The following is a 27,427-nucleotide window of genomic DNA, read 5'->3' as shown; positions in this document are numbered from 1 at the left end:
TGGTTTCAGTACACTTCAGTTGCTGGTATTTATATAGCTGATCTGTTTATTGATAGGCATGGACTGCAACAATTGGAATGTTTCAGAGATCACCTTTGGCTCAGCTTTGAAAATGACAAAGGAGAGCAGAAGACACCTGCCATGTTAGAAGTGTTTCTTAAGCTGTAGATTACTTAATGGAGTTTAGAGAATTGTATGGGTTATGGCAATACTGAAAAGTAACTATGTTCAAAACATACACACCCTTCTTGGAAACAAGTGTAACATCTGCCAGCCTCCAGTCGAGTGGAACTTCCCCAGTCACCCTGGACTGCTGGCAGGTGATGGAAAGGGGTTTGGCAAGCACATCTGACAGCTCCATTAATGCCCTCAGCTGGAACATGTCCAGCTCCGTAGACTAGTGAATGTCTGATTGGTCCAGCACATCTCTAACTATTTTCCTCCTGGATCATGGGAGTTTTGCTTTCCATCCCTGTCTTCTGGCTTATGAGGCTGAATATCCAGGGAACATCTCACCTTACTTTTAAAGACTGGTGTGAAGAAGGAATTAAGTACCTCACCCATGTCCTCATCCTTTGTCACTAATGTTCCCCCTGCATCCAGTATTGTTCTGTAGTTATACAAGCTGTAGGCTAATGAAGAAATAAAAACATAGGTAATGATGTTTCACACACACTCGCTGCTGCCACAGAAGAAAAATTGAAACATTAATGTGGCTGTTGTGTGTTTGCATGGTGACAGACATGATCTACTTTAAGAGTCCTGGAGCTTGTGTGTAATGGTGAACCAGAGTGACAGGCTGCATGTATACGTACACAGATACGTAAGGCAGAGCCTACCTGGCACATACCTAATGCACATCAGTACTTCACAGCCACTTGACAGAAACAGCCTGGGATGCTGTTTTAGATGCTGGCACAGCTTTTACATGAAAGTTCTCTTTGTGCTGTTGTCCTCGAATAATCTTCACGTTTTCCAGGTTTCATCTCCTTTCCTTATGACTCTTTTAACTTGAATAATTGTCTTTAAACTGCTTAAGTGGATTGGAAGCAAACTTAATGTTGTGTCAAAGTTTGCACTGCAGAAACTTTGTGTTGAAATCACAAAAAGTAAAGATCTCAGACCTTGGCTAACTGCTGTGGTCATATACTAACACTCTCAAAACTTCATCCCGCAAGTCACCTGGGTCTACAGTCAGAACCTTGTTCTCCCTTTCATTAAGAAAGAGAATTCCGTTGTATTTATGTGTCACTTACTTTAAATAAATTTAAAAATTTAAATTTAAATCTGTGATTTGAGGATTGAAGCTGCCATTCACAGAGTCAAGAATGTATTGCTGATTTTGAAGCTTCTAGAACATTCCTGAGGCTCATTTGAAAAAAACAACCATTTAAATGTCAAAGTTGTCAAACAGGGTTCTGGGCATCACTAAAGCCTGTTATGTAACTTAAAAAATAGAGACTCCCGTTCTCATATGCTGTTCCAGTTAAGACACAAGACACTGAAGTCACTGTACAGTCATCATGCATCGTTGGTGACAGAGGCATATATCTTTTGTGGGGTTTTTTGACCTGTGTCTATCTCTGTGTGACATGTGAAGTCCACCAAAATGCACGTGTTGATTTTTATCTCTGAGAAAGAATTGAGATGTCTTTGTCTTTTCTCACATTTCACATCAGTGCACAGTGTAGGGAAGGAGAATGTGCTTTTATGGTGTAAAATGTTTTGGTTGCAAGTGATGTGTGTATGTTTACAGATTAAAGTCCGTGGGACTGTATGTCTTAAAAAGCTTGGATCACCAATAACTCTTAATTTCCATTGAATCAGTCTCCTGTGGAAAAAAAAGTGACATTTTCTGGTTTTCTATGTAGAAATATTTATTGCTGAACACCGACAAAGCAGATTTGGTTCTTCAGAGCACCAGAGTGACAGCTGAGATGAACAGACTGGAATCAGACTATAAAGCAGTATACGTACAGCTAAAAGCTGCAGAGGTAACCATTTCTATTAATACTGGGATATCTACTACAGACATATTTTCTGGGAAAGCCTTTATGTTGTAGAAAAGGATGCTTCTGTGTCTGTTTAAAAATGGGTATTAGTATTGCTAAATATTTAGACTTGACTTCTGTAGTTTGACTTCAGCCTCTTCATTTAAAGCTGAGTAAGAGCTTTGCCTTTCTCAGTTAAGACAGCTAAGCTTCTGCAAAAATGTGCTGAACAGTCATCATGTCCTGAATCTTTTTATTGTAATGCACAATGTGTGTAAAAAGGTTAGCTGTTATTTGGAAGTATTGTCTTTCTTCTGTCATGGACATAGGAAATGCAAGCTCAAGATGAACCAGAAAGCACTGTATCAGAGCAGGGTAGAGCTGTTTTACCTCTCTTTCATAGCTTATTTTCTCATATTGCAATTAAATGCCTTTTTTGTAGGACAGAAAGGAGTATAACTGGTCCTTCTATTGATTATATTAGGCAGCTGTGCTGTGTTCAGGTAAAAAAGCAAGTCTCTGAGGAGCTAGTACCACAGACAAGTACTCTTTTTCTAAGAACAGAAGATGCTGTCATCTCTCATGGATTGTAGCATAGAGGTAATTTTTGTGTAGTAGTACAATATTTCAGTGTACTGGGGAAAAAACCTGTACATGTAAAGGATGGTAAGGTTTTTTTTCCTTATCTTGCAAGAGTCAGGTTAGCTATAACCTGATAATTCTATTTTATTTAAAAAAAAAATGCTGTCAAAATAGAAAGCAGTTTGAAAGGTAAGTGGTAGTTATTTTGGATGGATATGCACTTCAAAAAAATGACCTTGGCATATATTTAGAAATCCATGTGAGGTGAATAGGTATCATCACTTGCAGGAAAATGAGGAAGAGGAGAAATTCTTAGAAGCAGTGAAAAGTGACTTGGAGTGTCCAGCATGTTACTTGGGAAATTACTGTGGCATCAAATCTCTCATATGCTGTCTCTGTTAGTTCAGACTTTATCCAAATCCAGTGCATATCCCTATAGCATTGCTGGAGCTCAGTAAGGAGTAAGAATGTATTACAGAGCTGTGAACCTCGTGTGAGTAGTGTGTATAGTCAATGGGAACTGTATTTAAATATTGTTAGTCTTGCTGTCCCTCTCTTCATCATTTAGAGTGTAACTTGGGCTGATGCACAGCTTGGTGTCTGGTCAGATCAGTAGACAGGACTTGTAAGATAAATGCTTTGATTATTTGTGGCTAAACAAAAGTTGCCTCCTTACCTAGTAGAGAGGTGTTTGAGTCAACTGAAGTCCTATTAGTCATCATTACCGGGTTACATTCAGCCCTGTAAGTAGAGGAAATCATTGGAACTTCCCTTTTGGGTGATTGGTTGTAGCAGTGTTAGAGAGAAAAAAAAACCAAAAACCAACCAAGCCTCAAATCAGTAATCCCAGTGATGAGAATTTTGAGAAGTGAAACTACTCTGGAGGAAAACTCTTCTGAGTATTAAAAGCATGTCTTAAATTTTCATGTACATGGAAGGCCATACTTCCCCACATGCTACATGTTGAGCCTTTGAATTAATTCTTCCCTCCCCCCTGCTTTATTTTTTTTCTTTTTTTTTTGGAAGTTCTCTTTCTTGTATTGCTCTGTGAATGGTGTATGCTGTACCACTCTGTGGTTTGTTTCTGGGGAAAACTCAATTTTTCTTAAGTCTGTCTCAAATTAAGTGTAATTTGAAATAATGTTATTTGAGATGTACTGTCCCTTCCCTTCAACTTGTTAGTGGCTTTGGCTATAATAGCTTCTTTTCTACAGCAGTTCTGTGTTAATGTAGTCTTGCTCCAAAGATGCCCTTGAGGATGCCATTGCAACACTTTGAGAAAGCCTTGCAAACAGTTCCTGCATGTTTTTATAAAATAAATAAGCTGCAAAAAGGAGAAAGCCAAACAGAAAAAGAAGTATGTATGATGTCCAAAAGCTGTGTAGTGAACTAAATTGGAGCCTAAATGTTACAATTATAGGACCATTAAGTCTCTATTTGGTCATGAGACACTTTTGTGTGCTGGCTGTGGTACATTCATTGAAATTGAGAGTAGTGGGTACCAGCCAAAGAAGCTGCGAAACTTGATTAATCCTTAGCACTTACTCATGTTGTTTGTCTCCCAAGAAATCTTGAGTCTTTGTAATACCTGAGTAAATAATCTGATTAAGATTTGAAGCAAATGTAAACCTCACTTAGTACATCCAAGAGAGTATCACATATGTGCCTTTTGTGAGATCTTGGCGCTGGGATACTGTGGAGAGAGCAACATGTTTGTTGCTATATGATGTTTTGGGTTTTTGGGGGGTTTGTGGGGGTTTTTTTACCACTTGGGTGGAAAGGCCAAAAAAGTACATATTTTTGAACAAGTCAAGTTAGCAACAACAGATTTCTGGGGTTTGTATTTTGTCATCACAGTTCAAGTGTGAACCTCAGTGTTATTTTAACAACTTCTGGTATTTAATTTAATGAACCTAAGAAGCAAATTTCTGTTTGTGACCCACACTGAACATTAGGGAGGAGTGTTAATCCCATCTGCTCGTTAGATAATTGGCACAGTTGCCTGCATGTTTATGATGGTTGTTTGAAAGAGTCTTGCTAATTGTCTTGCTTTGATAGCTTGTTAATTTTCAGGTTCATTTGGTGTAAATTTGTTTAAATAATTATTAATACTCAGTATGTACATCACAGCATTTTCTCCTTAAACTAATTTTTAAGAAAAAAGGAGAGTCTGTTTTTCTATGTGTAGATTTCCAAACTTCAAATAATTAAATGCTGACACCAACTGTGCATTTCAAACACAAATTTGTGAGAAAACATTGGCTACTGGTAACTATATTTCTTTAACTGGCTTCTTACTTTGCACAAAGCCAGTTGCAGTGCTGAGAAGCACAAGGGAGCGCAGACTGCTCGTGCACACAGAATGTAGCTGGTTTCTGCTGCTCAGTGGGCGCCTTGCAGGACGCTGTAAGCAGAGTGCTGCAGCAGAACAGAACTTCCCTGATGTGCATGGGTAAAGCTCTTTCCCAGGTGGTTCTTATGCCATTGGCCGAAGCAAGCGTCCAGTTTATGATACATCATGGTGGCATCTCTGCACAAAATGGCAATTCTTTCTGCTTGAGAGTTACTCTTTTTTTAGCTAGATGGGTTTTACCACAGCACCCTCGGGTAGTCAGTGGCAACTTTAGCATTGGCATGTTCTGCTCAATATATGGAAGGGACAAGCAGTGAAACTTAGGTGTTTTTATTTATTCATATTATATTTATTTATATTTCTTCTAGCTTTTATTTAGCATGTGGCCATGACAATCAACTAGCAGAGCTGATGAAAATTGAGACTTGCCTTGTTGTTGAACTGCCAGGGCAGTTATTCTAGAACACGGTTCATAACTACAGCAAATGGGTATTGCTTCTCAGTTTTCCTGTTGAATGCTGAGGTTTTCCTTGCCAAACATGTATTTTCCTTTTCGCACCCTGAAGAATTGTGCTTGGGCATAGACATATTCAGTGCTGGATCTGTTTCAGTTTTCAGTACCTAGAGGTCAACCTGAAGTTTTGTTTCATGCAGCTCCGTGGTGTTTGAAGTGGGAGCTCTCTGTACAGCTGAGAGCTGAGGTTCCCCACTTCAGAAGATTCAGAGTTGACTTTGGCGCTGGAAATGGTTAAACACTTAAGTGTAAAGTATAAAAAAATGGTATAAAAATGTATGGGTGTGTTGCCTCTCACTGGATCCTTTGCCTTTGTTAATATGAGGTCAAAACATACTTCAGATAAAGCTAGCTTGCTTTTATATTTCAGGGATCGAAAATACTGTCCAGTTTTCATGTAGAACATTCTAAAACATTATTTTTAAATTGTTTATTGGCTGTGTCACAGTTTTTATTGAGACCTATAATAGAACATAAGCAATTCTGAAAGGCTGGTGCTGGTATAGGAACTTTGTGGTTTTTGACCAAGGGATGGTGTACTCAGCTCCTGGCATGATGACTGTTGGCAGGGCTCACCTGTCCCCAAGGGGACAGCGGATCCTTGCCCAGGAGACAGCAGGGCTCATTGAGTGAGCTTTAAACTAGTTGGGAAGGGGGAAGGGGATATCATGAAGGCTGCTGGGGTCAGGCAAGTGCTTCAGGAGACACGATGAGAGTTGATGGCAGAAGAAGGTAAATGCCAACGGCACAGGAACGGGCTTGGGGACGTTGTTCCACGTGAAAATTCTGTGGATTGCCCTGAGGACTCCTCAGTGGAGCCACCATTGCCCATCCCCTGTCGGAAATCTCCCTGTGACCTGTTGAGGATACCTGCATCTGCTGCCCCCCTAAAGTGCCCATAGACGAATGCACGTAGCATGGGTAATAAACAGGAAGAGTCAGAGATCTTTGTGTGGTCGCAGGGCCACGATCTCATTGCAATCCCAGAGACGTGGTGGGACAGCCTGGATGACTGGCACGCTGTCATGGATGAATGTGTGCTTTTTAGGAAAGACAGGCTAGGACAGCGAGGTGGAGGAGTTGCTGTTTATGTGAGAGAGCACCTAGAATGCATTGAACTCCACCTGGGGAAGGATGATCCATCAGTGGAGAGCTTGTGGGTAAGAATCAAGGGGCAGGCAAGTGAGAATGACACTGTTGTGGGCGTGTACTATAGGGTCCCTGCTCAGGAGGAGCAAGTTGATAGTGCATTCTACATGCAGCTAGAAGTAGCCTCGAGATCCCAGGTGCTGGTCCTTATGGAGAACTTCAGTTACCCAGATATTTGCTGGGCAAGCCACAGGGCCAGTCGTATAGAGTTTTGACAATTTCTGCAAGGTGTAGAAGGCAATTTCCTGCTACAGATGGTGCAGGAAGCTACAAGGGGAGGACGGGTACTGGACCTTGTTTTTACCAGCAAGGATGGACTCCTTGGGGAAGTGAAAGTTGGGGGCAGCCTGGGACAAAGTGACCATGAAATGGTAGAGTTCAAGATCCTGAGTGGAAGAAACAAGCCAGAAAGCAGGATAGCTACCCTGAATTTTAGAAGAGCTAACTTTGATCTCTTCCACAATCTAATAGGAGCTATCCCGTGGGCTACGCTGTTAGAAGGGAAGGGAGCCTGTGAGAGCTGGGTAGCATTTAAACAGCACTTCTTCCAAGCTCAAGACCGGTGCATCCCTTTGAGTGAGAAATCGGGAAAGAGGCAGAAGACCTGTGTGGATGAGCAGGCAGCTCATGGGTAAACTGAAAGGGAAGCAGAAGGTCTGTGAATTGTGGAAAAAGGGCCTGAGCACCTGGGAAGAATATAGGAATGTTGTGAGGGCCTGTAGGGACATGATTAGGAAGGCTAAAGCCCGTGGCATGGGACATAAAGGATAATAAAAAGGGTTCTTTTAGATATGTGATTAGTAAGAGGATGACCAGGGATAATGTGGGTCCCCTGCTGAATGAGGCGGGTGTCCTGGTGATGGGGGATGCTGAGAAGGTGGAGATACTGAATGCCACTTTTGCTTCAGTCTTCACTTCAAAGGCCCCTCAGGACCCACAGACACTGGAGGAAATTAGGAGAGTTTGGGAAATGAAGAGCTTCCCTCTGGTTGAGCTGGCGGTGGTCCAGAAGCATCTCAAAGGGATTAACACACATAAATCCATGGGCCCAGATGGGATGCATCCACGTGTCCTGAGGGAGCTGGCAGAGGTGATTGCTGAGCTGCTCTCCATCATCTTCAACAGGTCTTTCAGAACAGGAGAAGTGCCTGAAGACTGGAGGATAGCCAATGTCACTCCAGTCTTTAAAAAGGGCAAGAAGGAGGTTTCCAGCAACTATAGGCCAGTCAGCCTCACTTCTGTCCCTGGAAAGGTGATGGAACAGCTTGTTCTGGATGCCATCTCCAAACAATTAGAAGAGAAGAAGGTCATGAGGAGTAGTCAGCATGGATTGACCAAGGGGAGATCATGCTCGACCAATCTCACAGCCTTCTATGATCTCATCACCAGCTGTGTAGATGGAGGGAGAGCAGTGGATGTCATCCACCTTGACTTCAGCAAGGCTTTCCATACTGTCTCCCATGACATCCTGATAGCAAAGCTGAGAGAGCATGGGATAGATGAGTGGACAGTGAGGTGGGCTGAGAATTGGCTGTTGGACCGAGCTCAGACAGTGGTGATCAGTGGAGCAGTGTCTGACTGGAGACCTGTGACTAGCAGTGTTCCCCAGGGCTCTGTGTTGGGTCCAGTCCTGTTTAATATCTTCATTGATGACCTTGATGAGGTAACAGCATCCACCCTCAGCAAGTACCCGATGATACAAAGCTGGGATGAGTGGCTGACACGCAGGAACACTGCGCTGCCATCCAGAGAGACCTGGACAGGCTGGAGAGCTGGGCAGGGAGAAACCAGATGAGGTTCAACAAAAGCAAGTGTAGACTCTTGCCCCTGGGAAGGAATAACCACTTGTATCAGTACAGGCTGGGGGATGACCTGCTGGAGAAGAGCTCTGTGGAGAAGGACCTGGGGGATGCAGGTGGAAATGGCCAACCCCTTTTCAGTGGTCTGTGGAGACAGGACAAGGGGCAATGGCTGCAAGTTGAAGCACAGGAAGTTCTGCACCAACATGCAGAAGAACTTCTACACAGTGAGGGTGACGGAGGCCTGGGACAGGCTGCCCAGGGAGGTGGTGGAGTCTCCATCTCTGGAGATGTTCAAGACCCATCTGGATGCCTATCTATGCAATATGGGCCGGGGAGCTGCTTTGGCAGGGGGCTTGGACCTGATGATCTCTTGAGGTCCCTTCCAACCCCTGTGATTCTGTGATTCTATGAATTCTGGTATAGAGTTCCGTTTGTTCTAACTCAGAGTGTTGTAAGGTTGTGGCTGTAACTAAAAGGAGGGACAGCCTCCACTTATTGCTCTTTTACCTGTGTAGTTCTAATGCCAGTCCTCCTTGCCTCCATGTTACATGTGCCTCCTTTTCTACAATAAAATTATAAAATGGTGGTGGGGAGGAAGAAAATAATCTAGAAAAGGCATCTGCATTTTTATTTCTTTTTTAACCTTTTTGAAAACCTCAACACAGCATAGAAAAATACCTTTGCAAGTGAAGATTGCAAAATGCTTACTTCTAATGCAAATTGTATTTCCTGGTGGTTGGTAGAAGGAAGGGACAACAGGGCTTTTAAGTTGATAGATGCTGCAGACAACAGTAGCCCTAATTCTTCAGTGAGTATGAGAACTCTGTTGATGATCACTCATAATCATATCTGTTACTCCTGCTTCTGTTGTATTTAGTAAACAAAGGTCGATGGAATTGCCAGAAACTCCTGCGAGTTGCTTTCAGTGTCTCTGTCCTGGTTTTTGAAAATGTGGAATAAACATTTACTGAGCTGTGTAATCTCCAACAGTTTACATTTTCTTTGCCACTGGAGGGCTCCCACATTTAACTGAAGTACACAACATTAAAAATTGGGAAGATAAAACTTCCCCAATGCAGATGCGTAGATAAGCTTTCCAAACTCTCAGAAGAATGTCCTGAAGAATTGTGCCTGTGGATTTTGAGTTAGAATTTCCTGCCTCTGGGGAAAAAAAAAGCGATGACAGTGTATTCTGGTGGTGTGGCTGTCTGTTAAAAAGATGGATTGCATGTGTAATCACTGAGTAAACGTATAGTAAAATAACTTGGATTAAAAGCTCCAGTATCTTGGTATATACCCCTTTTCACTTCTATCTATGTGGTTGGCTGCTTGCAGCTGTTTGCAGCTGGGTGCTTATTGGAGCTGAGAGACCACAGCAAGCAGTTACTGCCAAGCACAACCAGCTCAGCATTTGGAAGCATGTGGCCTGTAGTAGAGGCCATGTGTATAGAGATGAGTGAGTGAGATTTCTGGGGGCAGAGAGGAAGAGATACTTAAGGCTTTCAAAGCTTTTTTGCCTGAATGCTGCTTATTTGAGACAATCTTTAGCTTAGTGTTCTGCAAATGTGTTCTGTTTTGTGCCAGTAGTTAAAACTACTGCTGTGGCATTGCATTAGAAAAGGCATAGGGCTGGGCTGGCCACTTAACCTGTTGTGACTTCCAAAGTGTCTTGAGATGGCTGTTCAAAATGAGAAACTACATTTCTGCACTTATCTTTCAGCACTAGATTAAAAATTGTGTTTGTTTTACATTTTGCTAGCAGTATTACAGAGGTATAATATGAAACAGCAAAGGAAGTACTTCTGATTATGTAATTATGATGTTTACACTCAGTGTACATCATGTCCTCCATGTTCTCACAAATAGAGAAAAATATGGTTAAATGGGAGCTAGGAAAAGGTAAGGCTCATAGGAGTTGTGTTTTGGCTTATAGGGAGTTTCCTGTAAAATTACCTATTTTGAAACATACTGACTCTGCTTGCACACCTGTCTAGTTGAGAGAAAATAAATGTATCTGTATTACAAGAACATGCTTTTGATCAGTTTACTTTGACATCTGTTGACTTCAAGCAGAGAGGCATAATGAGTTCTATGTGTTGAAACAAAGATTTTTTCGATCTTATAAGCAGTCTGATTTCACCTACACTCTCTGATTTGGATGTTTTTTGTGCCAGTGTGCTAGTGTCATCTCTGGAAATTTATAGTAAAGTTAGGATTTTTTTGGGGGGTTTTGTCTGTTTTTTTTTCCTGAAAGTTGTATTTTAATATTTTTATTATATTTTCTAACAGCAACACTTTAATAATCTGAATCGTGGGACGAAAATTCTTGCAGGCAACTGCAAGAAATGGCTGAAAAAAGCTCGACAAATCTGCAAACTGGGCCCAGATCAACAACTTCCAAAAGAACTTCAAACTGTATGTACAGAAACAAATGTCCACATATCTCATACCTGTGGGATGTACACCATTCTAACTTACACAGCAAGGAACACTATAGATTTTATATTAGAAAGCCACCAGTAAGGGATCACATGTACTTCTATTAGCATTGACTTACCCTTTTAAAGCATTTTTTTAAGTAGTGCTGGGACATCTTCTGACTACCACTTTGTTCTGTGCACAGGGGAGAGAAAATTTGAGCCGAAAATCCAATTAAAATTCATAGTCTTGTGTTCACAGACATAATTAGAGGCCATATTTTTCTAGCTTCTTGCTCTAATGGAGCAAAACAAAAGAACTGAAATCTGGGCCCACCTACTTACCTGGAGGCCTTCCCAGCCTCTTGGAAGTATTTGCGTGGCTTAACTAGCATAGCAGCAGGCTTATACCAAGTCTGTGAGCATCAGTACCTGCACAAGGTAGGCATCTAAGGGCCAGCTGAGTGCAAATCTCTCTTACGTCATGGCACGGCTGGCCGCCGGTCTCTGTCAAGAAGGGGGAGTCTTGCTGTGCTAATTTTGAATGTGTAACATCCTGATTAAAAAGGAATAGAACGTTTTTGGTCTTACTTGATTTGTTTTTGGTAAACTTGAGTCCTTCATTAGCATTGCTGTGTAACACGTGCATCCTTTCTCTCGCAGGCTTTTCAGGCTCTTCCGAATACAGTGGAGGAAATTGATGCTTTGCTGAATGAAGAGAAAACCAGGGCCTCCTGTTTCACAGGCCTGAGTGCCTCAGTATGTTCATCGCTTTCCCTCCACCCTCCCTTCCTCCTCCTCCACCCGTATTGTACTTGCTTCCCACTCTGTGCTAGATCTCGTGGTATAATAAGCTAGACAGCAGGAACAATGTGCTGTAAATGCCAGATTCTGCATCTATTAGAATTTTAAGTAGGTTCTTCGAAAAGAACAGTGTGTTCTGTGCCTTTAAAAAAAAAAAAAAAGAAAGTTGCAGTAACCTGAAATAAGCAATGATTTACAGGGTTTTCTCCTAGCTAGGAAAGTATCTCATTCAGTGTGCAGTGCAGTAATCTATATAATTGTGTTTGAACAAAATCAGTGCAACAGGATAGTTTTACAGTCAAGGTTAGAATTGCCAAACATTTTGTTAACTGCCCCTTCTTTTTTTTTTTTTAAATCCTGGCAGGTTGTTGAAGAATTCGAAAAGCAGACACAAGAAATACAGCAGTTGACAGAATACCTAGAGAAAAAGAAAAATGAACTGGATAACTATAGGCGAAACATTTCACAGGTAATAGCTACAACTATCACTTCTGAATCAGTGCATCTTTATTAGAATAGAGTGTGTGTTCTGAAATAAAGGGTAGCATTCCAAGTTGTCATGAGTGTAAACTGAGATGTTAGCCTCTGTAATTAATTAATTTAATTGCTGTCTAAAGGAAAAGTCAGATATTAAAAATGTTTTTTTGTGGATATGTCTATTTCCAGGTCAAAGAGAGTTGGCTAAACCCCTTGAAAAAGATGATTGAGAAAATTAATGAGAAGTTCAGCGGATTCTTTAGTTCTATGCAGTGTGTAGGTGAAGTTGATCTTCATGTGGAAAATGAGGTATGATTTATGTTTCATATAGAAGAATAACATACATGTTTTCATGCATCATCTTTTGTTTGTATATTGCTAGAGAAAAAAATCAGCTGTCATTTAGATTGTAGGAAAGATGTTTTTTCAAGAAAAAGCCTAACTTTTTCTGTTGAACACTCTTTTGTGCTAGAACTCACTTACCAGTCATATTAAATAAGAATTAGTCTTTGTGCAGATGCATAGGGTTTATGCTCACTGACTTTCAGATATTTCTTGCAACTTACAGAGCTTGGTTGGAAGCATTATATATTAGCTGTAACTCATATTTAATTACTGATTTGTTTCTACGTTTGTAGCTAATTTGAGCTGTTATGATTCAGTGTTTAAATCCATTTTTAAGTGTTTTTATTTTTAAGTGTTGTACTAATATGGTTCTACATGAAGTTTCTGGCATATTGACTGTTTTGGAAAGAGCAATCATTTTGCTCTGCCGCGTATGTGTTCAGTAACATTTATAGGTAGCATTTACCACTGATGAAGAGTTTAAAGCATCATTAGGACGCTGGGGAGAGATACTTAGTGCTGTGGCCTGAAGAGAAAATGTTGCAAATTACTCAAGCAGCTTTTCTTAAAATTCTTGGAAGTTGTAATTATTGGAAGTAGAATAGTGACTGTGGTGGTTTGGCCCTGGCTGGAGTCTAGACGCCCACCAAAGCCGCTCTGTCAGAGCTGCTCTATCACTCCCCTTTTCAGCTGGACAGGGGAGAAATATCTTGAGAGGCTCAGGAGTCGAGATAAGGACAGGGAGGGATCATCCTGCAATCAGCATCACAGGCAAAACAGACTCAGCTGCCCCAGCATGGTTTCCATGGGGTGCATACCTTCAGGAACAGACTGCTCCAGCACAGTCCCCTGTGGGGTCACAGGTCCCCCAGCAAACCTGCTCTCCAGCTTGGGCCACTCTCTCCACAGGCTGCAGGTCCTGCCAGGAACTTGGTCCGTCACAGGCTTCCCACCAGGTTACAGTGTCCTTGATGTGCTCCACCTGCTTCAGTGTGGGGTCCTCCACAGGCTGAAAGTGGGATCTCTACTCCACATCTGCAAAGTCTCCAACATCTTCTCACTCCCTTCTCTGGGGGCAAAAAGCGGCTGCTTGTGTTTTTTCTTCTCTTAAATGTGATTCCCAGAGGCGCTGTGACTGTGACCATCACTGATGGGCTCAGCCTTGGTCAGTGGAGGGTCCAGCCTCGAGCCAGCTGGTGTTTGCTCTGTGGGGCCTGCAGAGAACTTCTGGCTGCTTCTTGCAGAAGACACCCCTGCAGTCCCCACTCCCCTACCAGAACCCAGCTACACAAAACCACAACAGTGACTGACAAGGCTCCTTTATGTGAACTGATCTTTGCATTTACATTGCTAGTAATATGAAAGTAGGACATTAAAACATAGAAATCTCAGTTCTTCTTGGTAGTTGCCTACAGTGTCAGATCTATATTGCACAAATACGGTATTTTCTCTAAAAGTAAGCTGGGAAGGGGTACACAATAAAACAGTGAAATGGTTTAAGAGCAAATGGAGTCTGGACTCTCTCTGTGACTTTTTTGGAAGCTCTTGCAGAGATGTCGCAGATGGTTCACGAGGTTAACTAGCGGTGCTGTGCCAATGATCAAAACTTTTTCCTCAGCACCCATAATACAGAGAGGTGGATCATCTGTTCTAGAGCTTGAATTCCTTACACTTCTCTGCAGGAGACTCTTTTGCCCTGACCTGTAACTGTGAAAAGAAGAGAGGCTTGATGAGGCAGAACTTTCATTGTGGTTTGGCCCCAGCAGCAGCTGAGCACCATACAGCCACCCTCTCTTACCCCCACAGGGGTGAGAATTAAAAACAAAAGGGGGCGGATAAAAGAAAAAAAAGGAAGAGGCAAACCTTGTGGGTTGGGATAAAAACAGTTCACTAGGACAGCAAAGGAGAGGAAGAAATAACAGGAACAGGATTTTATAGCAAAATGTACAAAACTGGTGATACACAATGCAGTTTGTCACTGAACCACACAATTCAGACCATACAACCCAGAGCCATCCCGAAGCTGGACTGTCCCCAAACCGCATGTCCTAGAGTCATGTGCTCCTTCCCTACCAGCCCACCTTTATGCTGAGCATGACATTGTTGGTATGGAATACCCTCCTTGGCCAGTTTGGGTGACCTGTCCTGCCTGTGTCCCCTCCCAGCTCCCTGGGTGCCTAGCTGTCAAACTACAGTCTACAAATCCAAGAAGCAAATACTGTTCTGATAAGCTGTCTTAAATCCCAAAGAAAAAACTTCTTCCGTAGTGGGGGAGAATAAAACAGTAACCAAAATCAGCTTGCAAATAGTTTTAGTTGCTTTAAGCACTGCTTTATTTCAGTGTATTGGTCATGGTCATATAGCACACTGCGTCCAGGCAGGTCTTCAGTTTGTCTTTGGAAGTGCCATCCCATTGTTGACAGGGAAAACATCAAGAGTGAGAAGGGTGACCTGCCTTCAAAACTGCAGTGCACAAACACAACAATACTGGTACACCCAAGCATCAGAGCTTTGTTGTACATGAAGGTAAATACCAGTATAAGACATTACACTTCCCAGTCCTGAGGATGTTTGTCTGCCTGCAGGTGTAGTAAAACACCAAGAAGATCAAAGATGGCTTGTTCTTCTGATTTAGCACATTAATTGACCTAAGAGGATTTGATAGGTCCTCTACAATGTCAAACCCTACCTGGTATGTACATCACTCATCCTAAAGCAAAACTTGAAGGTAGCAAAGAATCTGAAACTTGTTTCTGCAGACTTAAAGATCCTTAAAGCAGTTTTAAGACTTCAAGATGGTGTCACTTACATACTTAATGGTGGCTTTTAGGTCTTTTGCTTTATAAAAGCCAGTCTATGATGGGACTCTGCTCTGCAGGTCACCTGGGTTCATACAGCATTTGGTGGCTGTCGTACATGGTAGTCTGAACCAAACTGGCATGTGACACAGTGGTGGTTTGAACCTGACTGGAAACCAGACGTCCACCAAAGCCACTCTATCATTCCCCTTTTCAGCTGGACAGGGGAGACTATATATTGGGAGGCTCAGGAGTCGAGATAAGGATGGGGAGAGATCATTCTGCAGTCAGCATCACAGGCAAAACAGACTCAGCATAGAATAAAGGGAAGAAAGCTCTCTAATTGCTGACACTGCCCTGCACAGCCAGTGACACCAGCGTTGGGTAATGAGAAGTGCAGCCAGATCTTAAAGCATCTTCACTTTAGTCAGGATTTTGCTCCCTTCTTCCCCCCCGACTGTGGCATGGGGAGGGGCAGGGAATGGGGAGTTCCAGTCAGTTCTTCCCTAGTTGTTCTCCTCCTTCTCTGGGGTGGCATTCCTCATACCCTTCCCTGCTGCACCGTGGGGTCCCACCCACAGGAGACAGTCCACCATGAATGTCTCTGTGAGTCCTTTCTCAGGGTGTCAGCTCCCCAGCTGTCTGAGTGTGGCTCCCTTCCATATGGTGCTGACCTTCAAGCCCATACTGTTCCAGCCTGGTCCCCCATGGAGTCACAAGTTTCCCCAGCAAACCTGCTGCGGCATGGGTCGGTCTCTCCATGGGCTTCAGGTTTCACTGCCAGGAGCTTGGTCCAATGCAGTCCTTCAGGTGCCTCCACCCACTCTGGCATGTGGTTGTCCATGGGCTGTAGATGGAATCTCTGCTCCCCACCATTATCCATGGGCTGCAGGGGGACAGTCTACCTTACTGTGGTCTTCTCCACAGGCTGCAGGGGAATCTCTCCATCACCTGGAGGGCCTCATTCCTGCCCCTGCTCTCCCTACCCCCTACCCGTCCCTTCTTCAGTGGCCTTGGTGCTTGCACAGTTCCTTACATCTTCTCACTCCCTTCTCTGGTGGCAAAATGCAGCTGCTTACCCGTTTTTTTTCTGCTCCTAAATGTGTGATTCCCAGAGGCGCTGTGACCATCGCTGATGGGCTCGGCCTTGGTCAGGAATGACTCCAGCCTTGAATCGGCTGATGTTCACTCTCTGGGGCCTGCAGAGAGCTTCTGGCTGCTTCTTGCAGAAGCCACCCTTGCTGCTCCCCCTTTCACCAGAACTCAGCCACACAAAACTGCAACAGCCAGCTTCTCTGGGATGGGGTCCTCGTCTCCTTGCCACACCCGTCCTTTCTAAATCTATAAGTATTCTATGGGTAACCATCATGAATCACTTCCACTCCTTTCTTCTTCCCTAAGCATTACGATTGTGTTATCAGAAGAACAGGAGTTGATGACCTCCAAGTGCAGGATTCCACAGTGAATATAGACCTGTAAACTCAGGTTGCTGAAACTTCTGAATCTTCCCTGTAGCTCTTACTAACTTGACAGTTGCATATAAAGATTGTGTCTTACGTAGACTAGACAGTAAGCAGTCGGTATAGGCTTTCTGCACTTGGGATTGCATTCCCATTTCTGCACTGAGCTTGCCTGAACTTCATAAATACCAGCAAGTATTCCAAAGATTTCTTTTTTATTCCCCTCAAATCAGGAATGTATTTCCCTGCATCGGCCTTTTTAACTGCATTGGTTATCCCCACACCTTGCATCTTTGACTCAGACTGCTGACAGGGGTCAGTTTTCTCTTAAAGGATCCTTGTGTGTCATTTCCTTGTCTGAATATAAAAGGAAAATCACTGTCATGGTGGATTTTGTAGGGGCTTTGTATCTCAATCTGTTAGTGAAGGAAAAGTGAAGGTTTTAATTAGACTCTTTGCACTTGAAGATACTCAGATGGGATCTTAACCCCCACACACAAACGTACACACATCATCACCCCGCTGTTCAAGTGGATGGCATCATGTACCCTAATGGAGGTTTTTTTCTGATGAATGGAATTTATAGAGGCATTGCTTTCTCCTTTTTCTAGCCAAGATTTTTTTTTTTCTTGTCAGTGTTCTTAACACCTATAAAGTCTTTCTTACCAGGGGTTTAGAAATTAAGAAATCATTGTCACGGAGAGGGAGTGGTATTCAAGGTTACCTAACTAGAATGGGTCAGAGTAAAAGAAAATATGTGAAACAGAATGAAATATATTGATATCAAGTTGAATGCCAGTGGTTCATAGACCCCTGTAGAACATTTGACATACATTTCTTTTAATTTGCACATCATTAACAAATAAGATCTGATACAGTAAAACTGAAATTAACAGATACTGTTTTTTATAGGTGGATTATGACAAGTATGGGATTCGCATTAGAGTCAAATTCCGCAGTAACACCGAACTACACGAATTGACTCCGTATCATCAGAGTGGAGGTGAGAGAAGTGTTTCCACCATGTTGTACCTGATGGCTCTACAGGAACTCAGCAGATGTCCTTTCAGGGTTGTAGATGAAATAAATCAGGTGAGGAGCAATACTGCTGTACCTAACCTCTTACTGTACAGGTTCGTGTGACACAACGGAGAGAACAGACGTTTTCTTATTTTTTTTTTCTTTTAGGGAATGGATCCAGTGAATGAGAGAAAAGTTTTTGAAATAGTTGTGAAAACTTTTTCTGAAAAAACCACGTCTCAGTACTTCTTTGTTACACCAAAGGTGCGTAGCAGGAAATGAAAGTTTCATGTGTAGGAGAGTTGAGTTTTGTGTAATAATATCCCTATGAACACTATATAACTTTGCTCTGTTTTACCTAAGGATTTAATAGTGAAAGGTAGCAGTGAGAGATTTTGTCCATTTTAAGGACAGTCCCAGCAGGAATTCACACAACTTATACCAGGGCTCATTTCATCACAAGCATGTTCTGGAGTCGCAGCCTCTGGAGGTATCACAAGTTAATCACCAGTGAATCGTATAGCATCGTATAGCAAGGCTGTCAAAGGTGTAATGCTTCTAGCTCACACAGAATTTGGATTATAGCAGAGACCAACTTCTGGACAGGTCAGAGAATTATACTAGAACAGGATAGTTACTGACATCAGAATAGCGACAGTAGTCCCACATTAATGGAGGAAAGCTATTCAAGGAATAATCTGGGGTTTACGAGCTCAGAGAAGGTCAGTACTATGCTCCATGGAGAATGGCTTGAAGAGGACATTTTGGTCAAGAATGCCCAATGCTTAATTGTCCTTTTCTGTCCAAAGGAAAAAAATCCTTACTTAGGTGATGCAGTGATGTGATACTGTGGCATGAGAGGACTGGCAAGTAGGGAGCCTGTGCACCTGCACATTTAGTGGAAATTAATGTTATGTTCAGTTTGATCCAAGCATGCTGAACCAGTAAAGGTTACTTGTACACCAAGGAGGCAAACATTCAGCAATGGGCTGAGTATGCTTATTATTGAGCCGTCAGTTTTCCTGCATCCTGTCCTTCACATATTTTAGAAAATCTGGCTGGCATGTGCTCTTCTTTTCTGTATACAGCAGTTGTAGAACCTGAGAAAAGCCACCTGTAGCATTTCCTAGACTGAAAGTAGGAGAAGCGTGATGCTGCTTGTTCCTTCTGATCTTGCAGTATTCTCACCCCCACAGAATTTGGTCATTTCCTGTCCACATTCCCCCTTTCTGGTTCTGCGTGTTACCTATCCCCCTCTGTCTTCATGTGATTTTTCTTCTGGCTTCATCTGCTTTTCTGTGCTCACTCCTACTTTGAAAAAAAAACCAAAAAGAGTGGTTTGGATGTTGAAAGGATAGTGAGGATCACAGAATCACAAGGTTGGAAAAGACCTTTGAAGATCATCAAGTCCAACCATATCCTATGCTAAACCATATCCTTGAGTACCTCATCTACCCTTTTTTTGAACACATCCAGGGAAGGTGAACTCAACCCCCTCCCTGGGCAGCCTGTTCCAGGCCCCAACAACTCTTTCAGTAAATATTTTTTTTTTAAATATCTAATCTGAACCTGCCCTGGCACAGCTTCATGCCATTTCCCCTTGTCCTATCTCCTGTCACCTGGCTGAAGAGACCATCGCCCCCCTCTCTACAACCTCCCTTCAGGTAGTTGTAGGTGGTGATAAGGTCTCCCCTTAACCTCCTCTTCTCCAAGCTAAACATCCCCAGCTCCCTTAGCCGCTTCTCATAGGATTTGCCCTCCAGCCTCTTCACCAGCCTGGCTGCCCTTCTCTGGACTCGCTCAAGGACCTCAATGTCCTTCTTATGGTGGACACAGTACTCAAGATGCAGCCTCAACAATGCCGAGTACAGGGGCACAATCACCTCCCTAGACCTACTGGCCACACTGTTTTTGATATAAGCCAAGATGCCATTGGCCTTCTTGGCCGCTGAGGCACACTGCTGGCTCATATTGAGCCTGCAGTCACCCAACACCCCCAGGTCCTTCTCTGCCTGACAGCTCTCCAGCCAGACTCCCCCAAGCCTGTAGCGCTGCCTGGGGTTGTTATGTCCCATGTGCAGCAATCTGCACTTGGCCATGTTAAACTGTGTTTAAAAAAAGGGTAGATGAGGTACTTAAGGGTATGGTTTAGCTTAGGATGGGAATGGGTGGACTTGATGATCTTCAAAGGTCTTTTCCAACCTTGTGATTCTGTGATTCATCCCACTGGCCTCAGCCCATTGGTCCAGTCTGTTCAGATCTCTCTGAAGACCCTCCCTACCCTCAGGCAGATCAACACTTCCTCCCAGGATAGTGATAGCTCTACTAACTATAATGCTTCCCACACATAAGGAACTGTAGAAAATTACTATGGGGTTCAGAGTGTATTTTAAAAGTTGTGCTCATTGCCAGATTTTACCAAGAATAGAGAAGGAAGAAAATTGTGTGCAGAGATAACCAGAAAGATGAGACTAAAAATGAGAAATAAGAATTAAGAAATTTCAGAGGCTTTAAAAGAAAAATTTAAAAATAACCTGTTTAACATTATGGTAAGAGGAAGAAAAGGAATGTGTTGTACCACTACTCAGCAGCAAGGGATGGCATCATGAAGAGGTGGCTGAAAGTAGTTCTCTCTCTTGATAACTGCAAGTAGACAATCACCACAGTTACATGCTGAACTTGTAGTGGCCTACCACAAAGAACAGCATTGGGATGGTAGTTCATGTAAGGGTTTTAGCTGACAACGGAGTTCCAGTGGTCTGCTTCAGAGGGTAATTAGAAGGCTGTACAGAGCAAGCTGAGGAGGAAGACAGACTGTGCAGTTCCAGTGGCTTACTTGCACTTCCCTAGCCTAGGCTGTGTGTCTGCTAGGAAGTGGTGCAAATTCTCATACTAAGCTAAGTTCTGTGTATGTACCCCTGGGCACAGGAAAAACCATCACCCTGCTTTTTTCCAGCATGATGAAGCTTTCCCCAGCTATGTTTTTCAGCAAGCTACAGAGGGGAAGGGGTATAGATCAATATGCAGTAGAGGTGATTAGGAAACTTGTGTTCTAAGTTGTGTTTCACTGTCGAATGAGTAGATGAATGAAATGTGTTCCTTAGGAGTCAGTCTTGGGTTTGAAAGTCAGTCAGCATTCTTATACCAATCCATGCCGAAACGGACTATGTTTATTAAACATACAAATAATCACCATGTTGGAAGTGAATCCTTCTTTGCTGTTGAGCAGGATTAGTATTGAAAGCAATCTTGTGTTAGGTAACCTCATTTGAAACAGGATGCATGTCAGCACTAACGAGGGTAGGACTTGGTATTTACGTTGGAAAAATGAACAACAGTATCTGGTCTAAAGCATAAATACCTAAATAACTGGGGAGAGAGAAGTGATTGTGGATGACAAGTTGAGCATCAGTTGCAAGTAAATTGCTAAAAGTCATCCTTAAACACTCTAGATAACCCTAGCATGATGTCTGTCGGTCTGCTGGGCTTGGGCCTGACAAGACTTGGCCTATGGTGACTGTCCAGAAAAGTAGCACAGTGGCTGGAGTCACTCCAGAATGCAGCAGTGCAACTTTGAAAGTTGTTAAGTTTCCTCTAATAGAAAATTGTCTGGCTCTGAGAAGCAGGAGGCTGAAGAGAGAAATAACTGTGCCCAAGTAACTTACCTCCTGGCCTGGCAAAAAGGGAAAAACAGCCAGTGTTCTCTGCCCATTGTGGTTACAGCAAAAGCGTAATGGCCACATTTGCCACAAGAAGGTGGAGATGAGATACAAAGATTTTCATGTAGCAAGAATAGTGAAGTGTGGAAATCGTGTGAAGGGTGAGATGACTGTCTTTAGGGGTTCTAGGAACAAATACACACCTGTAAGGGACGCTGTAAGCCTGCTATGTTGACCTTTTGACATCTAAGGCCTTACACAGACCTCCTTCACCTTTTTTAGGTAATGGGAAACATTTATTCTAGCTATTTTGACTCTGGTCTTTGTGTTTTTCACCAGCTCTTGCAGAACCTCCCTTACAATGACAAGATGACGGTGTTGTTGGTCTACAATGGGCCTTTTGTGTTGGAGGGAAGCAAATGGAATTTAAAGGCTTTCTGTAGGCGGCGACGGCATCTGGGACGGATAGATGGTCACTGATACACACGCATACACAAATATATATTTCATATATACATGGAATGGGCTTTTAAGAACTCTTTGGCACATCTGGCTTTCAACACTTCAGAAACTGTGAAAGATGGGAACCTGCAAAAAAATTTTTGATTAAGAACTTTGACTCTTAAAACTTCTGTAAAAATGTAACAGATTTAAGGGTATGATTTAGTATTTTTTTCCCAAATCTTTCATAGTAATCTCTGTCTCCAAAGAATCTACTTTTTCTCAATAGTAGTTTGAAATAGAAAAGAGGTTTCATTTATTTTGATATATTATAGCAGCAGAAATACAATTAATTTTTCTAGGTCTTACTGGACTAACTCTATATCTGGATGATTGGTTGGTTGGTTTGTTTGTTTTGTTGGATTTTTTTTTTCCAAAAAGTGGATATTTTGGGGGGGGTAAATAGTGTTTCCCTAACACAGTTAAGGATGTCTCGAGGTCCCTTCCCACTCCTATGATTCTATGTTCTCCAAAGTTTTCCTATTGAAATGAAAACTTTTGAATGAACAAAGAATGGATGGGTAGCAAAAGTGCTTTGTAAGTAGCTGTGCATTGGGTTTTGTTTTGTGAAAATATACCTGAAGTTAATATAAAGATACTATACTTTATTATTGGTATTTATTTTTTTTGAGCTAATCCTTCCGCTTTGTAATCCTGGAAGGATAATATCTTTATTTTTCATATTAGTCTCTCTCAGCAAGACCGACTAATAAAAGAGCCAGGTATTTTTGAAACAATGAATTAGTTAGCTTGCAGAAGTAAAACTAAGCAATATATAACTTTTTGTTGGTATTTTAAAGTAAAACTTGCGGTGTATTTGGTGATAGATGGAGAAAATAGTCCTTATTTTTAACATGTAAGTTAAAACCAGGAGGCTTTTACATGGCTTTAGCTGCATTGGAGTGATTGTGTACACGGTGGCTTTTCAACAGGTAGCCATAAAATTGATTGGTGGGATTTGGCCATAGCTGTTAAGCATTTGAAAATTGGCATTACCAACAGAATGGTGCATATCTCAAATAGTCACGGTTATTTAGTTAACTATTAAAAAAACCCCACAACCATGAATTGTGAAGAGGATTATTTGTAACATTTATCTAAATAGGATAGTCCCAGCACGCCCTCTGAAGATACTCAGTATCCTTGTTTTCGTGGAGGCAGTAGTCTTTAATAGAATTTTACACAAATCTTGGTGTCCACTTGCTTTTGAATGGAAGGAAAGTTTTCTTAACAGCATCTTGTCATTGAACTTTGCCAGTAGAATTGATGTATCAGGCTTTTTACATTGGAATGTTAGAAATAAAATAACTCTATGCAAAATACAAACTAGAATCTGAAACGTGTCAGGTGTTCAGTGTCAAGTCCTGTAATTCTTGGTTTGGAGAGAAAAGCCTTTGAGGGCTGTGAGAAATACATGTTCTGATCCTGCAGGCCACTGTTGATTATTGGAGCTCTGACTGTGAAGTGAGTTCCTGGAATAAGTTCCATGAGGATTAGCATCCACACACAAATATTTGATAGAAGAACTAAAAGAGTGCGGAAACCTGTGCTGTGGTCCAGGGGTTGTGATGGCCAGCAGAGTATTTTCAACTTAATGGAGGCTGCAGGCCTGTCTGCCCAGCATATTGCAAGATCTGAGGTTTAAATGTGTTCCTTGGTCTTCAAAACACTTGGCTTCTCATAACTCTGAACTTTTAAGGTTAATTTTTCTTTTTTTAATAGACTGGAAATACTTTGTGTTTAGTCCCTGAGGATGAAAAGTGAATTTTGTTTCCAGTGTCTAAATAAGTGAAACTACTTCCATGAACATGTGTTACAGATGGATTCTCCTGTAGCTGTACAGTATCTGTTCTTACTGCTGTCAGCCTAGAACTCTGTGGGATTTGCCCCGGGATTCAGTTCCTTTCTCCTCGTTTAGGCTGAGGTATAAAAGGTGTGACTGGCGTCACGAGGGTGGCATTTCAGATCCTGCCTCAAACGCGGTGTCCTCTGGAGACACGCCTGCCGCACCGTGCGAGTGAGGAGGGTGATGGGCTTGGGGGTGTCGCTTGTTCCTTCGCAGGTCTGTCTGCTGTTGACCCCAGGACCTGGTTTCAATGTTGCTTGGCTACAATCTTAATATGGCACTGTCTTTGGTGTTAACATACCCCATGCAGTGTAACAAGCCGCAGAGCACCACTGTGGTGTTACTGGCTGATGCGGCTTCGCTCTCCAGCAGCGCTGCTCTGCTAGCTGAAGCCATGAAAAAAAAAAAGACCCATAAGCCCAGCTTTGTGTTTAAAAGCAGCCACTGCTGTTTGCAGGTGGGTATGCAGCGAGTTGGTAACCTGCTAGTTCATGTGACAGGTGCATCCTCCCCACCTACAGAGACCTTCTGGCTTAACAAGGAAGTCTTCTGAACAGGGTAGTGTATTCAGCCGTGAAAATCCACACTGAGTTGCTTAGTTGTAGCTACAGTGATTGTTTAACATTCCCTACCTAACATTCTCGGGCCCTTCCATGCTGCCAGCTTCCTCATGCCATGGCACTGCTGCTCAGATCCTCAGGGACTCTTGCTATAAAAACCTGTGGAATTAATTTTGGTATAATGTTGTGGAGGAGGAGATGAGTGGGAGTTTGGGTTAAATATACATGTAGTATCACAGAATCATAGGGGTTGGAAGGGACCTCAAGAGATCATCGGGTCCAACCCCCCCGCCAAAGCAGGTCCCCAGCTCATATTGCACAGAGAGGCGTCCAGATGGGTCTTGAATATCTCCAGAGATGGAGACTCCACCACCTCCCTGGGCAGCCTGTCCCAGGGCTCTGTCACCCTCAGTGTGTAAAGGTTCTTCCACATGTTGATGCGAAACTTCCTGTGCTCCAACTTGCAGCCATTGCCCCTTGTCCTGTCTCCACAGACCACTGAAAAGGGGCTGGCCATTTCCCCCTGCATCCCATACTTCAGATATTTATAAACATTCATAAGGTCCCCCCTTAGTCTTCTTTTCTCTAGGCTGAACAGTCCCAGCTCACTCAGCCTTTCCTCAGAGGGGAGATGTTCCAGGCCCTTAATCATCTTGGTAGCCCTTCTCTGGACTCTCTCCAGGAGATCCCTGTCTTTTTTTATACCAGGGAGCCCAGAACTGAACACAGTAACTCCAGGTGGGGCCTGACCAGGGCAGAGTAGAGGGGGAGGATCACCTCCTTCGCCGTGCTGGCCACACTTCTCCTGATACACCCCAGGATCCCACTGGCTCTCTTAGCCCCCAGGGCGCACTGCTGGCTCATGGCCAACCTGTCATCAACAAGGACCCCCAGGTCCTTCTCCACAGAGCTCTTCTCCAGCAGGTCATCCCCCAGCCTGTACTGATACAAGTGGTTATTCCTTCCCAGGGGCAAGAGTCTACACTTGCTTTTGTTGAACCTCATCTGGTTTCTCCCTGCCCAGCTCTCCAGCCTGTCCAGGTCTCTCTGGATGGCAGCGCAGTGTTCCTGCGTGTCAGCCACTCATCCCAGCTTTGTATCGTCGGGTACTTGCTGAGGGTGGATGCTATTCCCTCATCAAGGTCATCAATGAAGATATTAAACAGGACTGGACCCAACACTGAGCCCAGGGGAACACCACTAGTCACAGGTCTCCAGTCAGACTCTGCTCCACTGACCACCACCCTCTGAGCTTGGTCCGACAGCCAATTCTCAACCCACCTCACTGTCCACTCATCTATCCCATGCTCTCTCAGCTTTGCTATCAGGATGTCATGGGAGACAGTATCAAAGGCCTTGCTGAAGTCCAGGTAGATGACATCCACTGCTCTCCCTCCATCTACCCAGCTGGTGATGAGATCATAGAAAACTCTGAGATTGGTCGAGCACGATCTCCCCTTGATGAATCCATGCTGACTACTCCTCATGACCTTTTTCTCTTCCAATTGCTTGGAGATGGCATCCAAAACAAGCTGTTCCATCACCTTTCCAGGGACAGAAGTGAGGTTGACTGGTCTATAGTTGCTGGGATCCTCCTTCTTGCCCTTTTTAAAGACTGGATGACAGAGAGCGGCTCAGCAATCACCTCCGCCAGCTCCCTCAGCACACGTGGATGCATCCCATCTGGGCCCATGGATTTATGTGTGTTAATCCCTTTGAGTTGCTCCTGGACCACCCCCAACTCAACCAGAGGGAAGCTTTTAATTTCCCAAACCCTCCTACTTTCTTCCAGTGTCCGTTGGTTCCCGAGAGGCCTTTGAAGTGAAGACCGAAGCAAAGGCAGCATTCAGTATCTCCACCTTCTCAGCATCCCCCGTCACCAGGACACCCACCTCATTCATCCAACTTTTCCTGCTGACTAAATGGGACCTCTCAAAAATGTAGAAGTGGAAAGACCCCCAATAGTCCTGACAGCTGAAGTATAAATTGAGCTTTCTCCAAAAGTAGGTCTTCTCCTTGTTGTATAGACCAACTGAAGACTATGGCAAAGATCTTCCACCACCATCTGCAGTTCTGACAAACATCTGTATCTGCTCATATATTGAGATGGAGAGAAGACACATGGAAATTATGATTTACTGTGAGAAATTAAAAGATCTTGAGAAACCAAATACTGAGAAGTACCTACAAATAACCTTTTTTACTGTGTTTTATGACTATGTCACACTTGCATGTATGTTAACTAGGAGAGATTGCTTAGTCAGATGAAGTAGCCAACTAGAATGGGGAGGGACCCTTGCACAACTGTGGTGCTTTTAACACACTTAGGTGAAACTTGAGCTTTTATTGGCCTGTTAAGGGAACACCTATTCTCCAGGCTTTGGAGTTTAGCAAGAGATACTGTGGGGGACTTTCTGAGTAGCATGGTGGGCGCTCCTTAGCGGTGTGTCACGCTGGCTCCAGGTCTGAGAGCAGGTTCTCCGTAAGAGCCAGTGTCTGCCAGAGGCTCTTGTGTACAGCTCCTACCAAGATGCCCCTCCACTATTAGTAGTAAGCGCTCTGGCTGATGCTTCCTTTCTAGAAGCTTCTGGACCATCTTCAGACACTGCTCCCTGTGGATGACCTAAACTGACTTGGGTTTCTTCTGCGAGCCTGGCGGTACCTGCCTGCTCCCTTCGCGAGGCCTCTTCATTTTCTGATCATCTCTGGCTCGTAGGCCTTAATTTTCACCTTCTTTACCCCTGTGATCCCACGCTGCCTTGAAGGCCGGTGTTAGGGCAGACATGCAGGATGTGAAATCTCTCGTCCTGCTTTACAAACACTCGCATAACGTTCATGCGTTGCCTGACGCTGGATATCCTGTCAACTCTGAGGGTTTGGATAGCAGGGTTTGCCTGGGGAGTGGAGGAAATGCCAGATAGAGATGTGTAGTTAAAGATGCTCACCCTCTGCTGAGCTGGGGCGGGGTCCTGTGGTTGTCCCTGTGCATCAGCTAAGGGGGGGTGGTCCCACACAGTGCATGGTTCCTTCTATTGTTCCTGCACCCCGTGGTCTTCAACACCACCTGGGCTGAGAAAGGAGTACCATCCTGAGGTGAGGGGCTTTGTTGGCTTGGCAGTAGCCTAGTTGCTCTACATCGAAGTGTGATT

General features: G+C 43.4%; 1 protein-coding gene across 1 annotated transcript in view; it reads left to right on the top strand.

The window, feature by feature from the left end:
• The window catches only part of SMC5 (structural maintenance of chromosomes 5), a gene marked incomplete at its 5' end in the record, with an annotated part of 59,314 nt that extends 37,015 nt beyond the window's left edge, over window positions 1-22,299 (top strand). The window contains 8 exons of the mRNA XM_084278406.1: window positions 1,872-1,994; window positions 10,681-10,806; window positions 11,472-11,567; window positions 11,977-12,081; window positions 12,279-12,398; window positions 17,605-17,784; window positions 17,881-17,976; window positions 21,711-22,299. Coding sequence (XP_084134532.1) covers window positions 1,872-1,994; window positions 10,681-10,806; window positions 11,472-11,567; window positions 11,977-12,081; window positions 12,279-12,398; window positions 17,605-17,784; window positions 17,881-17,976; window positions 21,711-21,851 — 987 coding nt within the window. The 3' untranslated portion in view covers window positions 21,852-22,299. The remainder of the gene's footprint in view (window positions 1-1,871; window positions 1,995-10,680; window positions 10,807-11,471; window positions 11,568-11,976; window positions 12,082-12,278; window positions 12,399-17,604; window positions 17,785-17,880; window positions 17,977-21,710) is intronic.
• Window positions 22,300-27,427: the final 5,128 nt, after the last annotated feature.

The sequence above is a fragment of the Gallinula chloropus genome (genome assembly GCF_964237585.1).
Source record: "Gallinula chloropus genome assembly, chromosome: Z".
NCBI classification, from domain to species: Eukaryota; Metazoa; Chordata; class Aves; order Gruiformes; family Rallidae; genus Gallinula; species Gallinula chloropus.
Note: the sequence above shows the minus strand (reverse complement) of the source record. Positions and strands in the feature narration are given on the sequence as shown.